The sequence below is a fragment of the Anoplolepis gracilipes genome, chromosome 1, assembly GCF_047496725.1.
Source record: "Anoplolepis gracilipes chromosome 1, ASM4749672v1, whole genome shotgun sequence".
NCBI classification, from domain to species: Eukaryota; Metazoa; Arthropoda; class Insecta; order Hymenoptera; family Formicidae; genus Anoplolepis; species Anoplolepis gracilipes.
Window position 1 is genome coordinate 4,866,004 of NC_132970.1, and position 27,623 is coordinate 4,893,626.

Genomic DNA, 27,623 nt, shown 5'->3' on the forward strand with positions numbered 1-27,623 from the left:
CGCGCAATGTAGTCCCTCGGCTATCCTCGACGCGGGAGCATCGCCGTTTCGAAAGAGCCGCGACCTTCTCCCCGTTGCGTCGCGCGCCTCGCGTTCCCGTGGTTGACGGTGGTGTTAGGGGGTGAAATTCGCGCGAGGGGCCCGCTCGCTTTCCCAAGGACTTCTTCTCATCCGCCAACTCTTTTTCGCGACGAAGGAGTGCGCGATATCGCATAGCGACGACATGAAACCCCAGCCTCGCAAATTCCGTCCTTGCGCTGTTCTCCGGAGTTGACGGAATCGGTACGTCCGATCGTTCTGTTTTCTTCGGCTCCACTCCGTTCGAACGTTCTTCTGTCATTCGCGTACTCTGGAACAAAAAAAGACGGCACGGGCAAGTGCATGAGTGCACCGGGGACGTTCTCATATTGTCCCCGATTCCACAGTGGTGTGATAATATAGTGAAACAGTGTCTGCAAGCAATGACTGTGTCGAGCGGATCCAACCATTCGTGAATCGTTTGACCGAAATTAATAAAATCAAAGTAGAAAATGCTAACCATGTCGGAGCATTGGACATTTTAAAATTTACATAACTTGGAACGAGTCTTTCGTTACCCCAAAAATATCATTCAATAACTGTCCAGCAATAAATCCATCACTGCCAACTTGGAAAATTATAACAAAGTTTGCTAAGAAAAAAAAAAAGGAAAAATTATAAACCATTATATAGAAAAAAAAGAGATAAATTATCAATCGCAAGCGCATGCAAATTTCATCGCAAATTCCGTCCCTTGCTGAGAACAAATTTTGCGTGAAGCAGCTTCATGCTAGAAGGCCCTTTCTGAACATTTAAAGACAGTCTCTCGAGGATCGACATTTAATTATCGGTGGCATCGGTACGGTTCGTACAGAAGCGCGTCTCGAAAGGAGAAAACAGAGAAGGAGAGGAAAAAGTGCAGTAGAAAAAACCACATCTAGTACGGCTGAGAGTTGTGCGGCGGCAGCCGATGGGGAGATGTTAAAGTTAAAAGCCGCTCGTAAAACTCGTCTCACGGGTGCTACAACGTTATCGGGATGCAAGCGAAGCTTGTTTATCTCTGCCGCGATATCGGCATCGATGCAGAATTGAAAGACTAGTAAAAATCCACGGTGAATTCTTTCTTTCTCTTTCGTCGACGTACCAACGAACGAAAACGTTTTGTGCGGCGTGAAACTGCGGTCGTATAACGAACGGATCGTATAAACCGATCGTCATGCAACACCTATAAAAGGAACAAAAGGAAAAGGAAGTAAAGTTTTCTTGAATTTCTCGTTTGCGGCTACTATCGAAACACATTCGAAGTCAATCGTTGGAGAGAGAAAGAAAAATGCGGTGGTACCGCGCCCACGGAGAAAATAACCACAGTGGAATGATCGATGGAACGTCCGACGCGTTGTGTAGATTGCATTAATAACGATCAGCCTAATGCATCGCGAGCAATCTTATGGATGTCGATGTAGCGAAAAGCACGAAGACGCAGCTTAATGTCGAACGGGACAATCCTCCTCCCCCCCCTCCCCGTATCGATCAATATGGATCATACAGGAGTAATCTGCGTCGAAAAAGCGAGTGATAACGGTGATATGGAGGTTGCCTAAGTGGGCGTAAGGCCGATAACACGCGGCCAACAACGCGGTTAAAGTTGAACGTTGATACGACTGATTTTAGAACACCGAGATGTGAAAAACAAGCTGTTCCCCGCAAATCACCAAGTCATTTTCAATAACGATTTTCGACAGATGTGCGCGTGAAATAATATATAACAAATTTAAACGTCAGATTAATTAGTTAAATTCCAATTTTCCAGTTTAACCGATGTGGTTGTTATCGCGAAATACGTAACTCGCGAAACCACGATACGTTTCCGCATTACGTCATTAACAACGTCGCTTCGTAATTGGAAGAATGTGGTATCATCGTGGAATCAATCTGTGCTAGTGAGCGAATTATTAAGCAGTGGTCGTTTCCATTTAACGAGATTCTATCGACGAGGGAGAACTAATTAAAAATCTCTGTTTAAAGTATATCAAAGTGAAATTACGCGACATTCATTCGCGCGCGAGTGGCTGTGCATGCATCTATCTCTTGTACGAAGTGGTTCTATCCGGTTTTGTTCCAATCGGGAATGCCACAGTCATCACGAAACGTGGAATGTGTCAGTGAAACTGTTTTTATCGCCGATTAGCATCTCCTGAAAACGACTGAAATGCGTCTGAGATAGTATATCAGTATGTGAATGAACCACGCCGGGGAAAAGCGATGTCTACTTCTCTTCCCACATTTGTCTGTTTTATAATTTGTTTTGGTAAGTACACTATATATTATGTTGAAATTATAATAAACAATAAAAAAAATCGAAACAATTATAAGTTATTACAAAACAAAATACTCTCTCTCTCTCTCTCTCTCTCTCTCTCTCTCTCTCTCTCTCTCTCTCTCTCTCTCTCTCTCTCTCTCTCTCTCTCTCTCTCTCTCTCTCTCTCTCTCTCTCTCTCTCTCTCTCTCTCTCTCTCTCTCTCTCTTTAAGAATTCAAAAATTCAATAAAATATAGTTTTCTGCTAATAAATTTATATATATATATATATATATATATATATATATATATACATATATATAATATAGAATATGTAATAATTTTACTATATAATTCCCAATACATAATTCCTTTGATTTGTGTATTTAACGTAAAATCACTGTTTATATATACTGATTAAGAGCAAATATTTAAAGCATTAAAGATTGATTAACTTATTTTATATATGTATACATATATATGTATATGCTATAGTATATTTCAACCATGTTTAAACATATTAGTGTTTAAATATGTATTTAAATGTATCAGGAAAACTCAGATTTACAATAACTACTACATCAAACAGATCACGATTCTCGAGCTATCGATGCGCTATGATATATCCGATGTATTCGCATTAATTGCACACATAATTATTGAGGCACTTAATAACGATGGTATATTACATGACTTTAGCGCCTGGATGTTGTTACGTTTAAGTCTCATGCACGTACGTCCCTTTATTAATGTTTCGTGACTTAATGCAGTCAAGTCATCTATGCAAAAACAAGGGTTTTGATGATGACTGCAATGTGTCTATATATAACAATTTGCATACACATATATGCACATTTATAATGATATACGTTGACTACTTCTAACGTGAATTTTCATAAAAAATTCAGGAAGAGATTATGGGGGTATATTTCAAACGAATATATACATACCTTGAAATACATACAGTTATCAAATATTATTTGCATCTATCTAAAAGAATTACAAATTCTGCTGAATATTTACAAAATTGAGGAAAATAAAACTATCATGCAATATACAAAATTCTAACTGAGCTCTACATGTTATAATCAATTTCAACTGAATATAAACATGAATTTTATGTCAAGATAACAAACTTTATACTTGGGATAGCAAAGGCAGAATTAATTTGCATAATAAAATTTGTAAAATATATAATTGTAAGAACGAAAATATAGACAACTGTCGCAACCCTGGTATGTAGAGGGTCTTCGATGTATGTAAGATTACTTCATTTTAATAAATCACAAACATGCTCGTAATTGTCGCAAATTGTTTATACATAGAAAAAGATTTATTCTGTATATTTTTCATTATTTTTTTTATTTATATAAATTTTTTTATCTGCATAATAATTTTTTACATTTTTACCATTTTAATTTTGTCACAGTCTCTTTAAGTTTTCTATGAGTTTCTTTTTTGTGGCATTATTCATATATCTTTCTTTCAAAAAATTTATATACTATTTTTTATTTTTAACATTCCATAATGCTTTGAGCACACGTGTCCGCACGTTTTGCTAGAAACAAGAGGACCGAGAATTCTCTCGGAAATACGCCAATACTTGGCACTCGGCGCAAACGACGTAGATATCTCAAACTTTCTCGTGGAAATACACGAAGCATGATTTCACAAAGTTCACAACCAGTACGCTGACGATAAAAAAGTACTTTGAAAAAAGGACAGATTCTGCAAACTACTCATTCAAGAACTATAATCAGATATCGTCGAGATGGCCGCGCAAAAACGTATCGGATAAATGCAAAGCTGGTAAAAATTTGAATAAAATTTTCATTCATCGTAGAAATGGCATATACGCATAATAGTTTATGTGCTCTAAGTTATTTCTATTTTTATGAAAATTTATGTGACAGTACATATCTTGTCGAAATTTCGCGAAAAATTTAGTTTTCATCTCATTTAAATACTCGTAAATCAGTGAACATCTTGACAAAATTATTTATAAAATGAAAAGAATTGATTGTACAATAATAATGTATGCATTATGTATGATGTGCGTTTAATCGATTTAAAGATAGCCACAGTTTTGATTATGTCACGCACATATACACATATATTAAGATATCATTAACGCTTGAGTGACAAGTACAAAGTGACACTTAAAGTATACTTAAGCTGGCAGTTTCATATTTTAAGCGTTACTCTATGCATATCAGCGTTATGAAAAATTAAAAAAAAAATGCAAGAATGTCATAATAACGATTATGATCCGATTCAAAAGATCGTGTTATATCATCGAGATAAGACTTGAGATTTATCGGATCGTTCAAGGACTGGATTCATCGGTAAAGTTTTGGCAAGGCGGAATTACAGAATTACACGCGGATTAACGTGGATGTAATTTCCGTCCCTATTCGCCGCCTGAATTCGTGCTCGAATTTCTTGAATGTTTCTTGAACGAAATTAACGTTAGTGAGAAAATTCACGGCAATTCTCCTACATATCGCAAATGTATTCGCGTTTGCGGCAACTGTCACAGCTCGATTAAAACCTCGTTCGAAGAAGAAGGAAAAACGTGACAGTATAACCCCGTTTAATGTCATCACGTTTTACGCACTTTCCATCGTGAGACGTGATTTTTCCATCCTCAACCGCGCGTCCATTCATCTGTTTTCACGTGTGGAGTAATTAAAAACAACGACGGCGATGAATCGCGTATCGCGGCGTGGTCCGCCGTTAAAATTCAAATTTCAGTTAACTACCGTCACCCGGCCGAAAGATGTAGTTTTAATTCAACCATGCCGGAACATAGCACAATTTATATTACCGCAAAAAAAAAGAAAAATTTGCAGCGCGACGAGAAACATGCGCTTCTAATTTTCTTAAAAATTATACGACAAGCTAAGTTAATATTTCAAATCACAGCGTTGACAACTCACAAATAATGCAGAAGCTCAATTTAATAACATTTAACATTTTTTTTCACAATTATGAAAAACAAATAATTATATTTGACTCGCTTTAATTGATTGGCATTTCGAGCTTTGATGATCTCTCCGAAGGAACACGCCGCGCTACCCCCTTTCATCATATTTTATTTATTATCCGACGACTCATTAACAGCCCTTTGCAACACTCTTTGATTCACGATTCGCGTGAACGCGATGCACCATTATTAACGCTATCAGAAAGAAGGAATATCGCACGACGCAGACATATCGACCGTGTTAAAACTTAACGAACTGAATCACCGGAACATCACTGTAACCGCGGGTTATCGCGACGACGTTTGTAGATACTTTATACATATGTTCGCTGCTCGTCCTCATTCGCACAGAAACGACGCCATATAAACTCTACGTGTCAGTACGATGTGTTTACGCAGTCATTGACTTCGTAGAATTTATAGCGGATTTTTATGGAGTCGAGATTCCACGTTTTCCTCCCATACTCGTTAGCGCTTTTTGATTAATGGATTAACTGGTAATTATGCTAATCAGATGATATATATTTATCAACAATTGTCGCAATCTATTTGACAGAAATATTACAATGTGTGACATTGTGTATATATTATTCGTAAAATTACTTGCAAGACAAATAATTAAAACGATCAGTAAAAGAATTAAACAAAAAAGAATTAAAAAGAAAATAGAATGAGATTTGTACGCCTACTTTTGATTCATTGATTTAAAATTGGCGACGACACTGACAGCTGCCGGATGATAAATTTCTAGCGAGCTCATATAAGTGAACGCAACTTCTACCTTCATATTTCTAGCTTATGAAATATATTATAGCCGGGAGTAAAAGCGACATAAAGAGTTCTCACGATAGTTATTTACGCCCCATCTTCTTTCTATCTCGGGAGTCCCGGAGCTTGCATTCGATGGAAGACGGAAAGTCTACTAACTTCTAGACGAGTAAAAGTAGTACATCAAGTAAATAGATAAACAGGTAGATAGATGTATAAACTGAAGAGTTTGCTATACAGATAGAAAAATGAATGGATATATACGAACAATTCGTAAAAGTTTGAAAATTTGGTTCAGAAAAATTGAAATCAAGAAATTAATTACACTGCAGATCTATATAATGAATGTTTCGAAATAAACGCAAGAATGCGAGTCCCAACGAGAAAGATTCATCAAAAACATAATGAACTGAAATATGAAATTACTCGACTATTTATAAAATTTCTCTTGCAGCTGCAAACTGTTTGGCGAATATTTTCTAATTGTTTTGTAAAAGTTCGTCGGAATATGGTTACGCTTTGAGATCTGCAAAATTAAATAAAGTTAACAATGATTGTTAACTTTATGATATGACATTTTACTGCAGCGCAATTTACAGTGCAGAAAGGTTTTCATTATACTATATTACTAAATTCCATTTTCATGTTAATATTTAATATTTTCTGATGTTATAATTAAAAGTAATACGAGTATGAATGAAATATTTAATATAAAAAAATAAATAATAATTGTATTAATATTGCATATATATATTAGAGCAAAAAATACATATATATTATAAAATTGAATTTTATCATTATTCTATTAAAAACCTTTGTTCAAATTTTTATTTATATCTTTACACGATTAATAACACAATTCTATTATTACAATATTTGGAAAAATTGTTACTTTGCGCATAAGTATTAATTGTTATCGAGTAATATAATTATCCTAATATAATAATTATTAATATTAATTAACAATTATCGTTAATAGTAGTACGATAAATCTATGGTTCTTTAAATATAAATCAGAGAACTCGGTGTAATCAATATATAGACAAATCTTCTTATTTATATTACGATCCATTTTTCAAATAAAATTCTGACAGCACCATTGCTAAACATACTCGATACAAAGATTCTTGTAATCGTAGCGGCTTCTTTCGTGCTCTGTTCTTTCTCTTCTTTATCCATCGAAACGTAACCGCAGAAGCTCGCGCTAGCTGTCCATCAGAAAAGAAGAAAAAAAGAACGATGGACAGAGGATTCGAGAGCCAGGAAACAAAGTTGGCTTATCCAGCCACGAGAGGAAAGCCGATTGCAGGAGAGAGGGAAGGGTAAAACGACGGTCGACGGGAAATAGGATTTTGCGGCCGGCTGACCAAACCAGCTACTGTCCTTCAACGTCCGAAAGAATCTACCTCTGGCTTGACGAATGAGCCGTGATAGTAGCAACCATCGGGTCCTTTTCGCGAAACGTTAAGGTCTGAAATAATTATAACGGTCGTGTAAAAGCTGTCCACACATTCGACCCTATTCTTGTCGGGTCGGAGCAACTGTCTACAATTTCTGCACAAGCTGGGAGAACAACATCAATCTAATAGCTCTGTGATTGAAAAAAGGGGGACGTTACTAATAGATCTATCGCCGTACACGACCACCCACATTTCTATTATCTTCTCCTCTAATAGTTGACAATTTGAAGTGATTCCCATTTCGGGATTGATCAGTTTACGCTGATATGCTTTTCTCCGTAGTATCAAAACGATTTCGTCCAAAATTCTATCACGGGAGATCGAGAAGACGACGATGATGCGCGCGACGGGCGGATGATTGAATCCGCGCAAAAATCGTTCCTGTGGATTCGAGCGCGAAATTAATTTCCGGTGAAGGATCACGGGTAATCCGTTGCCTATGATAAGCTTGTCCCGCAAACGCGTCTTTATCCTCAACTATCTTCCATATTTATCTTGAAAACCGATCAGATAGATCTCTGAGTTTACTTAGTGTATTTGACAGACAAGAAGTGACACCGAAGAGATAAAGTTGATTGTATGGAGATGATAAAAAGTGAGATCTGAAAGATTGATCGTACAAAGATTGGAAAAAATGCAAATGTTTGAAGATTAACCACCTTTAAAAAAGCTTGAGCGATTTATCAATAACGCGAAAGATAAAAGAAAATATCACTGTGAAATATTTTTCAAGTGAAATCGCGACAAATTGCGAAAAATCAAACTTTATTTGAAACTTTAATAAAGAAAAATTATAAATTAACTTTTCTGAAATTATCGGTACGTAAGAAAGAGAAAATCCATGCTCGCACCTTTCGGGACAAAATTAATTTCTAGTATAACAGAACCTCTTCGGTCGATCCGATAATCAGGGGTGAACTTGTTTCAGCTCCCTCTCGGCTAAAAGGACCATAAAACTCGATCCACCAACGGTCGTTCGAATCAATAGCAAGCTCATTGCGTCAACAACGTAATTCCCTATTAAAGAGATTTTAATCCGATCGCTTTTCACGCGTCGTCAGGAAGTTTACTTAAATCATCAATAAATCCCTGTTCTCTTGTATTAATCATTATAACAATCATCGCTAAGATGAAACGTATGTATTTTGTCATACGAGAAATAGTTCTGTGTCATTTCATCGTGAAATATAAAATATAAAACATCTAACTAGTTATTATCAGCTACTTTTACATCCGTGTAATCTAATTTGCATATAAAACAAAGTTATTAATAATTTAACATTTTCCTTTCGTGTGTCCATCAACGCGCAAACATGTATGCATATGCATATTTAAACATTCTGTTTTGAATGTAAAACGCAATAGCGATTGCATAAAATTAATGCAGAGCAATTATTCTAAACAGTGTGATGTGTACATAAAGATAATTTTATTGTCATTTTAATATATAGGCGTACAAGTAAATTTAAGAAGAATAAATACGAAAATGTAAATATATATATATAATTTAATACAATATAAATAATTTGTAGCTAGAAGCATATTTAAATACATATATACAAATAGTCGTTATAAGAAGTATTCAAGTAGCTGTAGATATTCAAAACTGCATAAAAAATAAATGTTTATGTAGCTACGTAATTTATATCTAATTAAATCGGTCCTAATTGAATGCGAAATTGACACGAAAATAAATATCGTCACTTTAATTTGTGCGCATTTCTTGCTCGAAAATTTTGATGAAAGGATGTAGGCGAACTTTCTTCGCGTGGAGTACGGCAAAGTTTTCGCGAAAGAATTCGGGTAGAAAAATTAATTTCGCGAGCGGAGAATGAATGATGTGTAAGTTCGCCTGCATCGAACACTTTCGAGGGAACCGCCTTCCATCAGCGAGAAACCACGGAAACGGACTCAATGAGTGGCAGTCTCGCGAACGAACCTAAGTAGAACCTTAACGTCACGAAAGTGCTTATATCAGCGGCAAGTTTTGAAAGGCGGGCATTATTTTATGACAATATTGCGCGAGCGGGAAAATTCATTTGTTACAAGTTAGACGCCGAAAAATCCGTTCGTTTACAAGTTTTGTATTATCCGCAACGGTATGTCGCGATACGTTACGGCCAAGTATTTCGAAAAGTTCGACAAAATTGAAGAGTAACACGAAGAGTAACAGGGTATGCCAGCGGCGATTATGCTTAATCTCATCATCGATGAAGTTTGATATTACGCGCACATCGACGTCACCTTTAAACTTCATAGAGCTTACGAGCCCGGCAGCTATTCTCCCGTTAAAGTTCATGGATTAACCGTTGTCTTGCCGTGATGTTAAAAACGTGAAAATGCGTCAGTTTTCTCACGCAAATGCAATTTTAAAAGAAAAAGGAAATACCTCGGGGGGGGGGGGAAGAGAATCAGCATTAATTGTAATCATAATCGAGCAAAAACAATTATGTTTTATTCTACTTTTCTAGTCTTTATTTGTCTCACAGTTAATATTTCTTTACTTCTCTTTAAAAATATTACTTTGCTGTGTAGCTTAACGTGTACAAAACTTGCTTGATTAAATTACTATAATTCAAGAATCTTCGAATCTCGAAATGACATCGTTGACAAAGAACAATGAGGAAGTAGAGCAAGTATCTCTATCCCGGTTGAAATTAACTCTGGCAACGAGCAAGAGAGCACGCAATTCCGTACTAATCGTGAACTCGCCCTAAACATCGCACAGGAAATTCGTGGCGCACGGCTGTCTGGCTTTGTGAAGCACTTGACGAAATATAATTCGTAACTGAGAAAGTGCTTGCCGCACACGCGGCTGATCCGGAAGTGCAATTCGAAGTTGGTGATAGTTCGTGCGTGCACCACGGATAGTCTGAGCTATTGCAGTTGTATAATTCCGCGTCTTAATCAAGAATCGCGAATTCGAATGTAAGAATGCGGATTATATGAAATGAGAACGAAGGAATTATTATCAATGTGCCAGAGAATATAATTGTGTTAGAGTTATTGAAATACCACGCAATATAGCATTAAAATTTAGTATTTTAGATTATACTAGAAATTCATATTCGTGCCTTCTTTTATATTTCTCTCTGGAAAAATATGCTTTCCATATAATATGCAATGTAAATATGCAAATGCTTGTTTATTCAAAACGCAGCGGCATGAACATTTCACTGAGACGCATTTGGAATGCATTTATTACAGAGATAGAAAGATAATTAATTAAATTGTATTTAATAATAATAATTATACATCTCACACACACACACACACACACACACACGCGCGCGCGCGCGCGCAAGATATATGTTACTGCATCGTTTTAAAACTATGGTATAATAACGCGAATAAAAATTTAACGCTAATAAAAATTTAACAAAAAGGTTTATATGGATATTTGGTTAAAGAAACATTGATGATAACTTGATAATACTATAATATAATATATAAAGCGAAAAAAATAGTGATCAATCAAATATTTACATAAATTGCAACGACAGAGCTACGAATACTGCTAATGATGGTTTCTGCCATCCGCAAAGGCTTTTTAAGCAAAATAAAAAAAAACAGCATGGACCAGTGTAGAAACTCGTTATTTTCGCATTCGTTATTTTGCAAATGACATTTGTCGATTTTTATGTCGTAACGAAACGACTACGTCGAAAACTGTAGTTAATCAAAGGCGTCCGTTGCTGGAGTTAACGAAATCCAGAGTGACTGAAAACAAAATTGGTCGAAACTAGGACTACTTTTGCAATTCTTTTTGAGTTTTTTATTTTCAACAAAATTTCCACATCGTCAATTTATATTTTTCCTAGTACATTTTTTTCTAATAAAAATATTTAATATAAATATAAACATAATTTTCTCGAGAAAGAGATATTTTATAAATTAATATAGAAATAAATTAATATAAAAAATTAATATAAAAAAAAAAAATATTACGTTGTAAAAGTAGCTATATCACGCATCAGTGGAATATTTTACAAGTATTGTAAATGTTAGGTGCATATTTAATCGCGAATTTAATAAATTTTATATTTTGTGTATTCGTGTAAAATATTGATATTACCATCGGTATTTTAATTTGCAATATATAACATGACAGAAGCATAAAAGAGAGATTTTATAAAACTATTATTAGCAATTCCGTTGACTGAACCAATTTCAATAGAATGTATGTAATTCTGAGATTTCAATGGAATAATCTTCTCGTATATTGTGCGTAACATTGATAAAAGATCTGCAGGAGAGAAATATCTTTCAAATAGTACGCGTGATATGCTTAGCAACTAGAAAATGCACGTACGGTATACGTGTACACGATATCGCGCGCGGATTTCAGAGGAAATCCGGCTTTAACGTCGCGCTGCCGTCACGAAAAGGAACGTTACCGTCACGTCAAGATATAATGTGATGTATTTAAATGGGTCCGTTCACGTACTGCCACGCGAACTTTTACATGAGCGACTGACGTGACGCGACAATCCGTGACGTTGATGTTACATACGATCTCCAACGTGACGCGTCGAGAACGTTAACGGTCTGATGCCCAAGTTTCCGCCTGGCTCTTCGAGAGTCAAGTGGCCTTGTAGAATGTGATGCATCGTAAATCCGCCGAAAGTTGGCGGGTACTCGGAGAGTCCCACGGGTGCCAGTTTTCGAACTATCCTTATAGAACATCCACGAGTGTGTTATAAAAAGTTACGGGACATTCAATTATTCCGTTGCCGGTCGTAACCTTAGTCACGTTAAAAAGAGGATCAACCATCCACGACATTAGCGTCATTCTTATTGCTGAATTATAAATCAACAGACGTACCTAGTATAATAATAATACTAGTATAATACTATAAAATATTGATCGTTTGAAATATATTCTTGTATGAAGACATTGATAAATAAATTTACTTATGTAATTCAACGCATTTATTTTAAATTGAATAAGAAACATTTTTTGTCAGAAAAAAATGCGCTTCTTTCGACAGATTAACATAATCATGATAGAACCATTTCTGTTTTCAGGTGGTATAGCATCATGCTTAAGAAACTTTCGAACCGATTTCTTGGAGGAATGGCCGACTCCGGGCACCGGGCCCCACTTCGACACCTCTATGCAATCGAACTTCACCGGGCTAGTGGGGAAGACGGTGCATCTCGTGTGCAAGGTGAAGAACTTGGGGAATCGAACGGTAAGCCATCGGAAAATCCAACGTCTGGTTCGTGACCAGTGGTGCTATATCTTAGCTCGAAGCGGACAGCGCGCTGGCCAACTACCCCACGCCGCTGTTGAATAATTTAAGGGTAGGGCCGCACGAACGACCTTGCGACCCTTCCTTCGCGATCGTAGCGGATACTTTAACGGCGCGTCACGTTGCCAGATTCGCCCGCTCACTCGCTCGTTTCTCGCCACCAAGAGGCTTGTTAAACGATTTTTTAATCGATTAATGGCCGATGGGAAGTTAAACTGTCATTTTCACCAGAATACGATAGTACAAGTAGAAAAAGCAATATTCACACTAGTGCGAGAAAAGAGATTGAATTTCTTAAATATATAAAAAACTATTTTGAGATTTTAGAACTAAAGGTTCTTTTTCCTGAGAATTGCAATACATTATATATAATATATTGATTTGGTTTTAGCAAAAGATTTGACAGCATTCAATACTTAGTTGCCGAAATCGCGATTGTGAACATATAACATATAAGTTGTTTCTAACGATAGATAACCAATTATCTATATCTATTATTATATTTAATCTAATTATATATTAATGCAACAATGATGCATGCATGTGTAACGTTGCAAAAAAATGCGTCCCATTTCTTGGGACGCGCGCTTCGCTTGAAATATAAAATTGCTCTTTTTACATGAAGTCCATAGTGTAGTTTGGCCAATGTAGATGGGGGTATTAAATAAACATTACTGTTCCTTCATCGAGCGTAGTACCGGCGTCTCATGAAAAAGGCAAGCGATGTTAACGTTTATGTTCTTACATTATTAACCGCTCTTCTCATGTAGCGAACGGAAGTATTTTTTTGTATATGGCGCATCTACAAATTACACCGTTTTAGAAAACTTCTGTATAATATTCTCCAATTATATATCATTAAATTCTTTAAATGCGAACTGTCGTTTGCCTACTCCGTAACAATTATTTACATTATTTACCGTTTCTCCACTGCACATTTAGATTGCAGTTAATTTCACTATTTTGATCGAACGTACTGCTGAATAAACGTATGAATGTTAAGAATGAAGAATTAGAGATATGACTATGTAAAGTATAAAATAGCCTGACTACTTACATACGATTAATCGATCTGAAATTTTTTAAAAGAGCTGCTACACTATGAAATGATTTTGCATATCGATAGCCCTTCCTCTCTCTTATAACTACACATTTATTACGTCTAAATCTCAGATTTGCGTGTGCTTGTAATAGAACTTGGGCAATTTTCAAGAAATTACCTGCATATTTTCTTTGTTCGAACGTCCTGTTGATCGCTTCTGTTTAAGAATATCGTCTGATATCACGATTATAGTAGATATGACGTTCTATTGCACCGCTCGATGAATCGCGAGGAGCAGTTCTCTTTTCGTTTATCATCGCAGAATTGAGGTCAAAGTATTCACTCCCTATAGAAAAATACGTTTGAACATTCGTCATTCGAGCTTACACAAGCCGTGTTACACTCTACGTTTACAATGTAAGCTTAATCCATCCTTTCGAGCTTACTTTGTTGATGTAATATCGTCAATGATCTGTTATGATATATGATGCTGCTATCATATTCCTGTTCTGGAAGATCAAGTGGCACTGCTTATGCGAAGATACATAATTACCGGCTGTCTATCTGGGCCAGCTAAGAAGCCGCTGTAAATACAGCGTAAATATGATAATAGCCATCTTCATTAGCAAATGTATAGGGGCCGTAATCCGTTGAAGTTGATTTGAATTCAGCTTATCTTCCCTTCGAAAAGCGAATCAATATTGCTAGAGATTGATTTTGATAACGTCTATTATCTCACTAGTGAAATATAATAAATGCAAATAATTAATTCCAAAAAATTTTAATAAAAATTGTTGAACTTTCATGTTAAAAGATGCTTTTTTCTTTTGTTTTTTTGCAATCTTTTTCGTCAAATTTGTTTTCCAAAGACAGATCAGCTTTAGAAAAAAAAGAAAGAGATGGCAAAAATAATCACATTTTATTTAATATTTTAACTTTTTAACATTATAATATTTACATTTACTCGAGATTAATGAAAATGGAATATGAAATATCCCAGCCAGTTTTCTCTCACGTGTTATGTTGCAGTATGCTCTGCATTGCAAATAAATCTGTCGATTTTGAACAATAACAATATAGCCAATCATTGAGAGACCGTAATTATCTTCTGCATTTTCAAATATCCATTTCGTGGCCTTCCGACAATAATTAGTGATCACGCAATACATTCGCTACGCAAATACGAGAACGGTTCGCGATTGCGCTCCACGTTTCGAAAACACGCGGCTTAAACATCCACAATGGAACGTTGATTAACAATGGATTCGATGAGTAATATAAAATCTTTATAAACGAAGCGCATAATCGTGAACACGGGCTACAGCTTTTCACGCTCGTGCCATTCAATGTTACACACGGTTCCCCTAATGATTTATGAATATTAATCGAACATTATATAAGAGCCTCCCTTTCCATCGATATTCGAGCTACACATAATTGAACGCTGTCAACGGGTGGCTCTGATCACAAAATTAAACGAACGAACAAAACGTATATTGAATGCATTTTCATAACGAGGAATGTCGATATACCATGCACGATTCTGAAAGATAAATGATCATGTTTCGCGGAGCGTGGAACTAATAATTGCAATTATTATATTGTCTAGTAGAGCGCACTAACACGAACCTAAACAAACAACAATCTATGCGTCTGTTAAAAGAATATGCACTTATATTCTTTATACGTAATATAACTTGAAAAAAATCAACAAATATCTCTGAACAAAATTATTCTGCGCGACTCTCTGACAGTTGGATCCCTGAGTTTTTATAAATTGTCATACAAACCTACTCTGCAATTTTATCGCTCAAAGTGTGCGTCGTTGCGTGCTTTCATTCTGTTTCAACTCCACTAACTCAAATTACTACTGTCAGTATGTTGTAAAGTTTTTACCCGTTTCCTAAATAAAACCTAGTATATTGCGCGCGCATTGCTCTGCTTCAAAGCACTCAAGATTATTAGAAAACGTACCACGCGTTTGCAAAGAGCCTGCTGTTGTCTTTTTTTCTTGAAGGTGCGAGCATCGACGTATCCTTAGATCATGAACGTGTCGATCAATCACAGTCTTTTCTTCGACCGACGAAAGCTCATGAATAAAGGGTCGATCAAATAAAAAGGCTGTGTAAATTTACAATGCTCTGTGATTATCGGCTTTAAAGTTTACTACAAATTAACATTATATATGAATTATTTATATTCTAGGCCAAACGCTATTGTTTTATTAAATTTATTAATATTATATAATTAAAATATTTGTTATTAATATTACATATTAAAATATCAAATTAATGTATATTATACACGCATATATTATACAATAGCTAATAATTATTCATTTATGATGATACAGTTGATACATTTATTAAAGATTAAAAATTTGGCAAATATATATATTTGATATTCAAAACTATGAAAAAATACGCGAAAACGTGCAATTCTCTAGAGATATATAAATATAATTTTCATATACAACGTTGAGTTCTGGCGCATCGCGCGATTGTATTTTCGCTCCTCGTAGCTTAGCTTAAAGTCGTATAAAGGATACAGAGGGATGCAGAGAGGTACTGCCACGCATAGTATCATATATACATTCCCATGCAAAGGTTGAATTTCGCCAAACAATATAGAGGTTAATGCCAATGACACATACGTATCATCTCGAGTACGCGAGGACTAGCGTAAGTGCCAAAATTCCATAAAATGGAACAATGCAAAATTTCTATCGTGGTTTATAGTTATTATCGTCTTGTACAGGCAAATCTAGAAATGCAATTCAGTTATATAGCTTTTAATAACGCTTTATTATTTTAATATAAAACTTATGAATTGAAGACGACATTGAATGGACCGTCATATGAACGATAGTCTGTAAAATAAACATATATCTTTTAATGTGCATTCTAATATTAATTTATGCTCGTACATTGCTATTTTAATATTATACAGTTTTATTTTAAATTAATTCTATAATTTTCAGAATCATAGAAATTTGTTTCTATTTGAGATAATCGTAGTTTCCAATTTCGTCTATAGCGATCGATTTTATTTCTGTCATTCCTGTTAGAGAGTGTAATCCTTCCATTTTGCAAAAAGCGCGCGTTAAAGCTGCATGAAGACGGAGAATTTAGCCGAATCCAGATACAGTGGAACGATGGCGACCGAAAATCCCACAGCGCCAGAGTCTGCAGAATCGATTTCAATAGCCGACTATGAAAAGCCGATTTTGCATTCGCATAGCGTGTTAAGTGCGCGTAGCACGACAGTTGCGACGCCTCTGTTTTCCTCGTCCCGTTCTTCAGCGTCAGCCCTGGCAACTCCGTCGTTTCGTCGGGATGGATAGATTTTGTTTGGCTTTCAGCCGGCAACGCTAATGCCAATAACACGGTCGTGTCATCTCGAGAGCTCCAGCTGGCGCAGGTGCCGCGTGCAGGACGAGCCAGGACAAAACGAATCTCTTCATGGCGACGTCACTCCCGTCGAGAGGGCGTCAACCAGTGATCGGTTAACACAGCTTCCGTAAAATGATCCGAAAAGCGCGATCAGTTTATTTCGCAATCGTGTAAATATATGTGCACTTTTTTATTTCCGGTGAAAATAAAAGAAAAAAATCGCATTAAACCTTTATACTGAGTCGTGTAAAACGACATTTCAAGAAATTATAAAATTCGTCAAGAATTTTAAAAGAAAATAAAAGAAAATTTTAATTGTAAATGTTTTATCTTTTGTTCAAATTGTTTTACTTAATGCATTAGAAACATTGCTTTTTTAGTAAAATTTGTCAGATCCATCCGTCTTGATTATGTTTCAAGCAGATTTTGAAGTGCCCTTATTTTGTGCGACGACTTGAAAAATTTTCGCGCAAGCATAATTAAAATGGATGCCATGAAAAATATATTCCGTGAAAGCATTATCCTGGATGAGCCATAAGAGATAAAATATGCGAAACGAGATGAGAATTCGATAGCTCTCACCTCGTTAGCTCGATCGATTTTACTGGCATGATGGCAAAATTAATTTCATCTAGAATTAAAGGACAAAAGTTAATTACTCTGCTGGCGTTTATTCGATATATATTTTATGAGCCACGATATCGATAAGTTAAAATTTGGAACAACTCATTAACTTTTCCGCAGAAATATAATATTATTACGCCTCATTTTAAAAAATCTTGTTAAATTAAAAATTAATGTGCAGTAATAAACACGATACGTTTAATAAGTTAAATAATAAGTAATAAGTAACATGTTTATGCGTTTAATTCATATTACGTACACAATGACCAGAATTATTTATATATGCATATTTTCAATTGGATAAAATTACACTTTGTTAAGTCAACTTATATTTCGTTTTCTCTTTAATTTTTTCAAATCATTGGAATATCAATAACGAATAAAATCAATCATGTCGTGAATGTCGGTCGTTGTGCGGTTGTCGCCAATTTCCAGAGTTAATTAAGGTCAATCAAATGTAAATGTTACTCAAGAGAATGTAGTCAATGAAATTGCATTAACGATCTATTGGCTTCGCTCACGTTTTCTACGTGTGGATGCGGTGGAATTAGTGTACATATTTTACTGCTTGCACTAAAACTTCAAACTTACATGTATTAAATTTATTATCCGCAACAGAGTTAAATTTAAGACAAACTTAATTTGTTCATTTTAATTAACAACTTTACCAATTGTGACATTATATATAAATATTCACTAGCAAGAATATAAGATATGAAACAAACAAATAAGCTTTTAATTTAATCATTGATGTATTATGCAAACAATATATTATGCAAATGTCGTAAGGTAGATAAACATACTGCAGGATGGCAACGCGAAGATTATATAACTTGACAGTTTGAATATTGAAGGAATTAATAGAACGTGAATAATTTTATTGTTGATTTATTGTTTGATTGCCAACTAAATACCACTTGCTACCATGCTTTAATACACAATATAAAAAATACACTTCTCTTGCGCTTGCAATAATATGTCAAAAAGCTGTCATCGAAGAGATCGCCTATTTTGACAGCTTTTTTTGTATCAAACGCGCGGCGACCAAAGTTTGCTCGCGGCGCAATGTGCTACTTTCGCCGATATATATATAGATATATAGATATATAGAATATTAAACATAAAAATTATTTGAACAAAAGAAATAGTTTATAAAAAAAAAATTCGAAATAGAAATAAAAATAGTTAAAAAAAATTAAAATTTTGATGAAATTTGAATCAAACTATTATTATGATTTATAATAAATGATTAAAAATCTATCAGAGACGCTTATAGACAAAAACTTAGTGAATACTACTTGGTGAACATTTTAATTAAAAAAATTATTTGAAAAGTATTTTGTATAAGAAATTGTTATAATAAAATTTTTTAATACATTTATATTTATAAATAATATACATATAATTAATAGAACACATTGTATGCTAGTGTTCTAAAAATTACGCAATTTCATTAATTGTACAAAAACGAATTTTATTGCATTATTATTCATAAAAGAGAATAAAGAAAAATCAATTATTAAAAGGAATATTGGTTATTAATATTTTTTTATATATGTAATAATCAATTGCATAAAAAATAAGGCAGTATATTAAATGATGAACGACATCTTTTCTGTTAGGTTTCCTGGGTGAGGCACCGAGATATACATTTGCTAACTGTTGGTCGTTATACCTATACCAGCGATCAACGTTTCGAGGCACTACACTCCCCTCACACAGAGGATTGGACCCTGAGGATACGATATCCTCAGCGCAAGGACTCCGGGATTTATGAGTGCCAAATATCAACGACCCCACCCATCGGTCATCCCGTATACCTAACGATAGTTGGTAAGTAAATGAACTTTTTATGACAATAATTGTGTAATCCATTAATCTGTTTTCGAGATAGAAATATCAAATCTGAATAATGGCTTATACATAGTCAATGAATATCATATTATATATCGCTAATGATCTTATCTGCGAGAATCACGAACTTGTAATTTTCTTCAAGATAAAGTTTACAGTTCGTTGACGGAACTCTTAAACAGAATCGTACTTTATTCAAAGAGTCGTATTTATTTGGACATAAATTTCGATATAAATTTCTCAGTAAAGTGTCACGAGTTTGATTCAAAGCGTTTCACTCGATGCAATATAACTTTGAAAGTTTTCCGCTAGTTTAAGAAAGTGCAGAGCTTCTCTGTAATTGCTTTGCATGCAATATAAACCTTGTTTAATTAACATATCAAGAAGAATTTAATTGAAATTTATAATCGTTTTTTATTTTATATTTTTTTACATACAAAAAATAAGTATATCATACAAAATATCTTGTATTAATCTTTAATCTCCGATATTAGTGAAAATTCGATTGAATGTCACATATATATATATATATATATATATATATATATATATATATAAACCTTGTTTAATTAACATATCAAGAAGAATTTAATTGAAATTTATAATCGTTTTTTATTTTATATTTTTTTATATACAAAAAATAAGTATATCATACAAAAATACCTTTAATCGTTAATCTCCGATATTAGTGAAAATTCGATCGAATGTCACATATATATAAATATATATTACATTTTTCTGAAGTTTTTTAATTTAGTATTCAGCAATTTATAAAAGAATTTAAAATCTAAGAGATAAAGAGTATATATATATATAAATACTTTATCTTTTAGATTTTAAATTCTTTTATAAATTGCTGAATCCTAAATTAAAAAACTTATATATATATATATGTATAAAGATAAAGTACATATATACATATATATATATAAGTTTTTTTAATTTAGGATTCAGCAATTTATAAAAGAATTTAAAATCTAAAAGATAAAGTATTTATATATATATACTCTTTATCTCTTAGATTTTAAATTCTTTTATAAATTGCTGAATACTAAATTAAAAAACTTCAGAAAAATGTAATTTGTCAAATATACGTATATCAAAATAATGATATAAAGACATTCTTTAAAAAGTGCCTCATAAGTAAGCGCTTGTAAGGACAAGTGCGTCGCGCATTTATATTCAAGTAGAGCGTGTATGTGAGGTCATATATCCTTGAAGATATATCGTTAATGACCCTCGTGATACTTTAAACAGGCCGTACAGGCAAAGAGAGGATCTTATCGACACGACTTGACCCAAAAGCTCGCCCTACGACGTAAAACGGGCTCGGTGCTGTGTGTCGCACGATAAAAATATCGAATATACGACAAGATTTATATCGCCGGGCTATGGTCGTTTAACCGATCCACCTGCACGATCCTTGAGTAGTTACAGGCCGCTCAAGCTGACCGTCCTTCTTGTTTTAGAGCCGATAACCATTATAGTCGGAGCGCCGGATCTCTTCGTCAATAAGGGCAGCACCATCAACCTGACGTGTGTCGTAAAATACGCTCCTGAGCCACCCCCGACGATGACTTGGAGCCATAACGCGGACGTGAGTGTTGCCCTCGAAAATAAATCACTGGGAAATGATAGATTTTTCACAGAAGCGAAAAATCTCTCAATTTTAACGATTCTGAGTTCTGAACTCGATTGTAATAAAATTTTTTTAATGAAATTCTGTTAAAGTCCTGATAAAAATGCTGAGAGTCTGATTAGGATTGATTTTCTCAATTTCACATTCATTTTTTACATTATCTTTTACATGAATTACACATGAGCATATAATTGTTGTACAGAATAAATGAATTGAAGTAAACTCAACAAAATTTATTTCTGTAATCGAAGATTAATCATAAAATTTTCATACAAGTGTACTCGGAGAATTGCAAATTTTAGGAGTTTGATGTTTTAATTTCTAATTTTTCATAATTTATCTCGCGACTAGGCGTTCTTTGTCATGTCGAACGACAGCAGACACGCATGATTAATACAGTCTGTTGACGCGTATTTTCTTCCCGTCTGAAACGCGTTTTGCTTTTAATACAATTTTGTACAACAAAAGTTACATCGTAAACGCGCATTTCGCAAGACACAAAGAACGCATTATGCCACGGAACTCTTTAATATTGACGAACTCGTTAAAATAATTTTGCAACGTAACGTTCGCGGCGTCCGTTGCGCGGTTTTATTATGATGACGAGATAATTATAAATTCCTCTTTGCAATACCGATATTTGCAATTCCAGTATGATATCGGTCGAGCGGAGATGATTCTGCGCGCATTAATGAGACGCTCGTACGTGTACGTACATGCGACTGTCGGATTAAAAATTCTCATAAGCTGATCGATAAAAAAAACAATAATTTCTCGGCTGATTGGCGATATATTGGTACGCCATCGATACGCGCTGCACTCGACCGACTCTATGTACTTTTACTAGAATGAAACAGCAGATAACACGATTTTCGCAAGGCACTATCGCGCTTGTTGATCAAAGTAAAACGCGAAATAGAAGATCGCTCGCGCGAGTTGGACGAAATTATTTTCCAATTAATCCTTCACAATTTTCGATTCACGGATAATCATTTAGTCCATAATACGAAACACAGTAAAACGATTCTACGTTTATTCCATCTCATACGAAGGAGTACAAAGCGAGTTACTTTCTATAAAAAAAAAAGAAGGAAACAGGAAGAAAAAGAAACGAAAGAAGCAATGTGGTAGATATTTTTCCGTTCTGTTCAGGGCGTGCCACTACGCGTATCTATCCTCAAAGGGAATACATAAGAAACGTATATATGTGCTCCCTATTCTTTACCTTGTACCTTGGAGCAAGGTGCCTTTTATCTTTCGCCAAAGAGGCTTCATTGCGTTGTCGGTAAGAGCGGGGATTCTAAGGAAATGTACGGAAACAGGCGCGGATTCTTTGAAAGATTGCGGATGAAACTATACGATGCCGCGCCTACACGTTCAATATTAGGCGACACGAATCAAAAGAGGAGTTAGCTCTATTTCCGTTACTACGAGTTCGCCTGAAGCTACAATCTCTCAGAGTTCAGAATCCTCAGAAATTTACAGTAGTAAAATTCAGATAGATGATATTTCATGTCCGAGACATATAAGTAAAAAGAACTATAGCTATCAATTTAATTTTTCACAGAATTATTTATCATTAGTTTTTACAAGGAGCACCTAACCTTTATTTCTAAGATTACATTTTGTTTATATCAAATTTAGACATAGATGATGTAATATTTTCAAATCTATTTAATCTTAATCTATTAATAGAAACTTTATCTATTTGTTTCTATTAATAATTGAATCATATAATTATTGTTGCACATCAAATAATATTATTATTACTACCAGCATACTATTATATTATATATGTAAATTTAATATCTATCTCGTTAGCTTCTATATATTTGTGTCATTGCATTTTGTTCCTCAGTTAATCGCAAATACATTAAGCATGTAATTTCATAATTTTAAAAAAATACAAATATGTTGTGATTTTGCCCAGGTTATCAATTTCGATTCGCCGCGCGGTGGTATTAGTCTCGTTACGGAAAAAGGACCCGAGACGACGAGTCGTTTGATGATCCAAAAAGCCGTGCCAAGCGACTCCGGGATCTATCGATGTGAACCGAGCAACGCGAATCCCAGTAGTATAAAGGTGCACGTTGTTAACGGTGAGTTAAAGTTTATGTATCTTACAATTAGGAGTACACATGGGAACAGGAATGTCTTAAACAAATATAATTTTAGACATATATAGTAAGCATATATGGAAAATGTATACATGTTCTGATATATGCATCAGTCCATGTTAAAATTCCTGCATGTATGTGTATGCCCTCTTTTTTTGTGTGTATATTATATGTTATATAAAACTATTATTATATATATTTCAGTGAATGAGTGTGCGTATGTGTATGTACGTGCGTGAATCTCTCTCTTTCTCTCTCTATTTTATAGTACGTAATCTGTTTTGTTACCTTTTTTCAATTTTCCATGTCGATGCAAAATTTTTTTTTTCCAATTTCTGACCAGCATTTTGCTTCCAGTAAATTGGAAAAAAATTCGAGATTCAAGCGGCTTTACTTCAATTACAACGAATCGAGAGAAATGGCGCCCGTTGCGTGAAGAACTGTGGAGAAGTAACATTGATTGACTTCTCTGTAAATATTGCAAGCTTCGAATGTACCTGGGAAGTCGCGCGTTAAGCCTGAAATCGATGGCTACGGCGATTGCTCGAACGCGGAACACCGCGAATAAATCTCTCGTACATACATACGAAGCTGCGAAATGCGGCGGATTTCGAAATCCTGTTTCTTTTTTTTTGTTTTAATTCGTTTTTCTCACCAAATGCGATTCAGTCACCGCGATATGCGTCGATTCCCGATGACAAAGCGATTTAAAGCCTGATTTTCGCGCGGAATCTCGTGCAATTTTCAAGCGCGTTCAGTTACGAGCGAAATAAAATCAAATGGAAGCAGATTGTTTCGTCTATTCTGAAAGAAGGAGCTTTCTCGTTTTGTTCGTAACTTGATATATTTTTCCAGCGCATAGAATTTACGAGTTTGCTTCTTGCACTGCATGCAATCAAGCGTACAATGCGACTTTACGTAAAGCTTACAAGTTAATTGCACAAATTATTTTATCGTCTCTAAATATTACATTTCTATTCCATGATCTAATTTATTGCTTTATTTAAAAGACAATTTAAGATACTTAAATAAAGAAAGATTTATGATGTAAACGTGAAAAAATTATAATTGTTCCAGAAATGATAATTATAAACGTTCTTTTATTCCGAAACAATTCATTTCATATTTATTTATCTTTTTATATTAATTATCTCATCTGCTTCATACAATGCGTGATGAATAATTGGCGTGCTAAAGAACGGGCATTTTAATTATAAACTTGAAGCATTAACTACATTTAGAACAACAGATGATGGATAGGACTGTTTATCGATGTAAAACGATACACGTATGGTGAATGATACATTAGTGTCATCACATAATATCAGTATTATTCATCATCGACACATCACTGTACGTCGCATATGTTTTCTTTCAAAATTTGATACCAAATTGTATCCTTTTTAATTTATTTTTTTACATTTACTTGTTCTTTTTCCACTAAAGACATAACTATATGTACAATACATTCACATAACATTTCAAAATTTGTTAATGCAAAAATATTTTATTTATTATTACAATACATATTCGGTAAAATCCACTTATGTACATAATTTATAGAAAGCTCACTTCAACTGATGTATCGATAGAAGCAAATTATCAAATTAACTAATTTAATGCTATTTATCATTTAAATTAACTAATTCAATAATTATTAGTTTCCGAATTTGTACCGGTTTTTGATGAAATCAATTATTTACTGTTTTCATTGCAAAAAAGAGGGAAAAGAGAATTAATTATTTAAATTTTATACAGTAATATTATAAGATTGATAAGAAATCATTTGTTATTACCTAAATTCCACATTAACGCATGCAAAAATAAAATCAGATATGCTTTTATCTATTTATATTTCATATACATATGTGTGCATGTTTTCTCTTTCCATTTCGCAGCTATAATTAAACATTTACATAAATATGATATGTCAAGTCATATATGTATTATCTGCCACGTATACGCTGCCTCCTCTATCTGTCATGATTTTATAAAATCACATAATACAGTCATATTACTAAGGCACCGAATCGCCATATCGAATAAATAAAAATTTCTGTTGCAGAGGAACACCCAGCCGCGATGCACCATGGGGATGGAAGCTCGTCGTACAGCAAGACACGGCCGATTTGTTTTATAATTTTAGTGATAGCTAATATAATATTTCTATAAGGCGAGAAGTACAGAAACACACTTACCCCGACACACATGACGAAACCAGGAGCGCGATCGCCGAGAATCGCGATTTGCCTATTTAACGTCGTTAACGTTTCTTGGATAAATATTTGTGCAGGGTAAAACAGAACATTACCATTTACATTAAAAGAAGAGAAAAAAAAAACTTCCGTGACCAAAAAGATTTTCAAATATCAGCACGGCACAATAATCGGTAAGAGTGTAGTATTTTGTTAACATATATCATCAAGAACGAATAACTTACGACGTCAAAATTTATTGTATTATTTGTAAATAAATTTATTGTATGTACATATCACACAATAAAACGATTGTCTTTATCTTGATTGTCTTGGTTCTTGACTGGTATGACTTTATTGTAACCTTTTGTTGAAGTAACGTTGATTCCAAACTGATTTGCTAAAAGATTAATTGGTTTAGAGTATCGAGTCATAATTCTCATATTTTTTATTCTCTCATATCATAATATGTTAAATAAGTAATAGGTTCTCTGCTGTTTTTCTAAAAAATATAGATGCAAGATTATCGTCGACAAGATTATGTATCATAAATTTTTCTCAAAAGTATTGCTTTGATTGCTAAAAAATTTGCCTCATTATATTTCGAACAAGTTTCACTACATTCAATAGAGCGCATCTTCATGCCGTTCTGATTTTCCTCAGGGATTCAGAAAGAAGAAAGAAGCGTCGATGAGCGCAGACACAGCCGCTAATGACAACATTAATTACATGCGCTATCTCGTGCTCGTTAATTACGGCGCCGCACTAAATTTACCTTGAAAAAATACGAGCGCGTAAATTCCGTGTTCAATCGCGCGGTAGCGTTCTCGATTAATCAGAAACGGAGGTCCCGTACCTCTTCACATCTATCCTCTGAATGTCTATTTTATGTTAATATTAACACAATCGTTTAAATTTTAGTGTCAAATTCATCGGAGACTAACGGAGATGGACGTATTGAAGATAAAATTTTATGCGACAATATCTCCTGAATTAGATAGTAACTTTAGATTGCCACAATTGGATTCGCATCTTCAAAGATCGAAGGAATCTCTTGACATTTGCGGATTGCTCCCATGCTGCCGACTAAAAGGACGTCACGTCAATTGGCTATAGTGCATCATGCTATATTCAAGTGGTCAATAAGGTCGACGTTTGGCTCTCTCCGAACGTAGGAAGGGACGATCCTTGCACGTTGCTGCTTACTCTAGGGACCGCAAATGTTTGCTCTCTTTTCTTTCTTCGGCTTCGTCTCTAGCAGCTCACGTTGCGCTCGTACAATGTCATCGACTTGCCGGCCACGAAAAGGTAAGAATTGAGGTAAGGTTGAAAGTCGGGTATGTGTCCTGTTTGTAGACTAGACTAAAACCACATGGTTGACACAAGCATCCGCCGGTACGTCCATTATCACTGAAAGCATTGACAAAGAGATCGAAGAGTTTTCACCGCGCTACGAAATCGTTCTTAACTAGATTCATGATGATGGAATTTACAGAAAGCAAACCAGCAAACTAGAAGAATCATGCACTACTATATGTCTCTTTTGTTAAAATTTTTGTATCAATTTTTCATTGTAAGCAAAAATGTTTTATAAATTTCTCTTTGATTCTTCTAAAATTAATTTGTATGTAATATTTTTTGGAAGTGAAAAAATTATTTCTAAAAACTATTTTTTTTTTTTATTATTGAGAAATCAAGTCAAACATATTAATTTTTTATATTTATTTAGATATTTATTACAAGAATTGATATTGCAATTTGTTTGCAAATATATAACATTTTTATTCTTTTGATATAATCATGCTAGATAGAGAGTCAAAAAATTAACTATTCCAAAATTAAAAAGGAACCTATATATGATTTTATTATTTAACGCCAAATTTTTGTATTATACCAATTTTTTGAAATTTATATCTAAAGATTTTATGGGTCGCTGGTGACTGAGAAGTCAGATTTTTAAAATCTAAAAAAAAATT

At 34.3% G+C, this 27,623-nt stretch overlaps 1 protein-coding gene across 1 annotated transcript; it reads left to right on the top strand.

Annotated features, from left to right (window-relative positions):
• Window positions 1-25,924, top strand: LOC140664458 (zwei Ig domain protein zig-8). Its single transcript, XM_072889584.1, has 6 exons — window positions 1-2,326; window positions 12,558-12,724; window positions 19,465-19,675; window positions 21,166-21,293; window positions 23,266-23,434; window positions 25,518-25,924. The coding sequence occupies exons 1-6, from the start codon at window positions 2,281-2,283 to the stop codon at window positions 25,622-25,624; spliced, it is 828 nt and encodes a 275-aa protein (XP_072745685.1). The 5' UTR covers window positions 1-2,280; the 3' UTR covers window positions 25,625-25,924.
• Window positions 25,925-27,623: the final 1,699 nt, after the last annotated feature.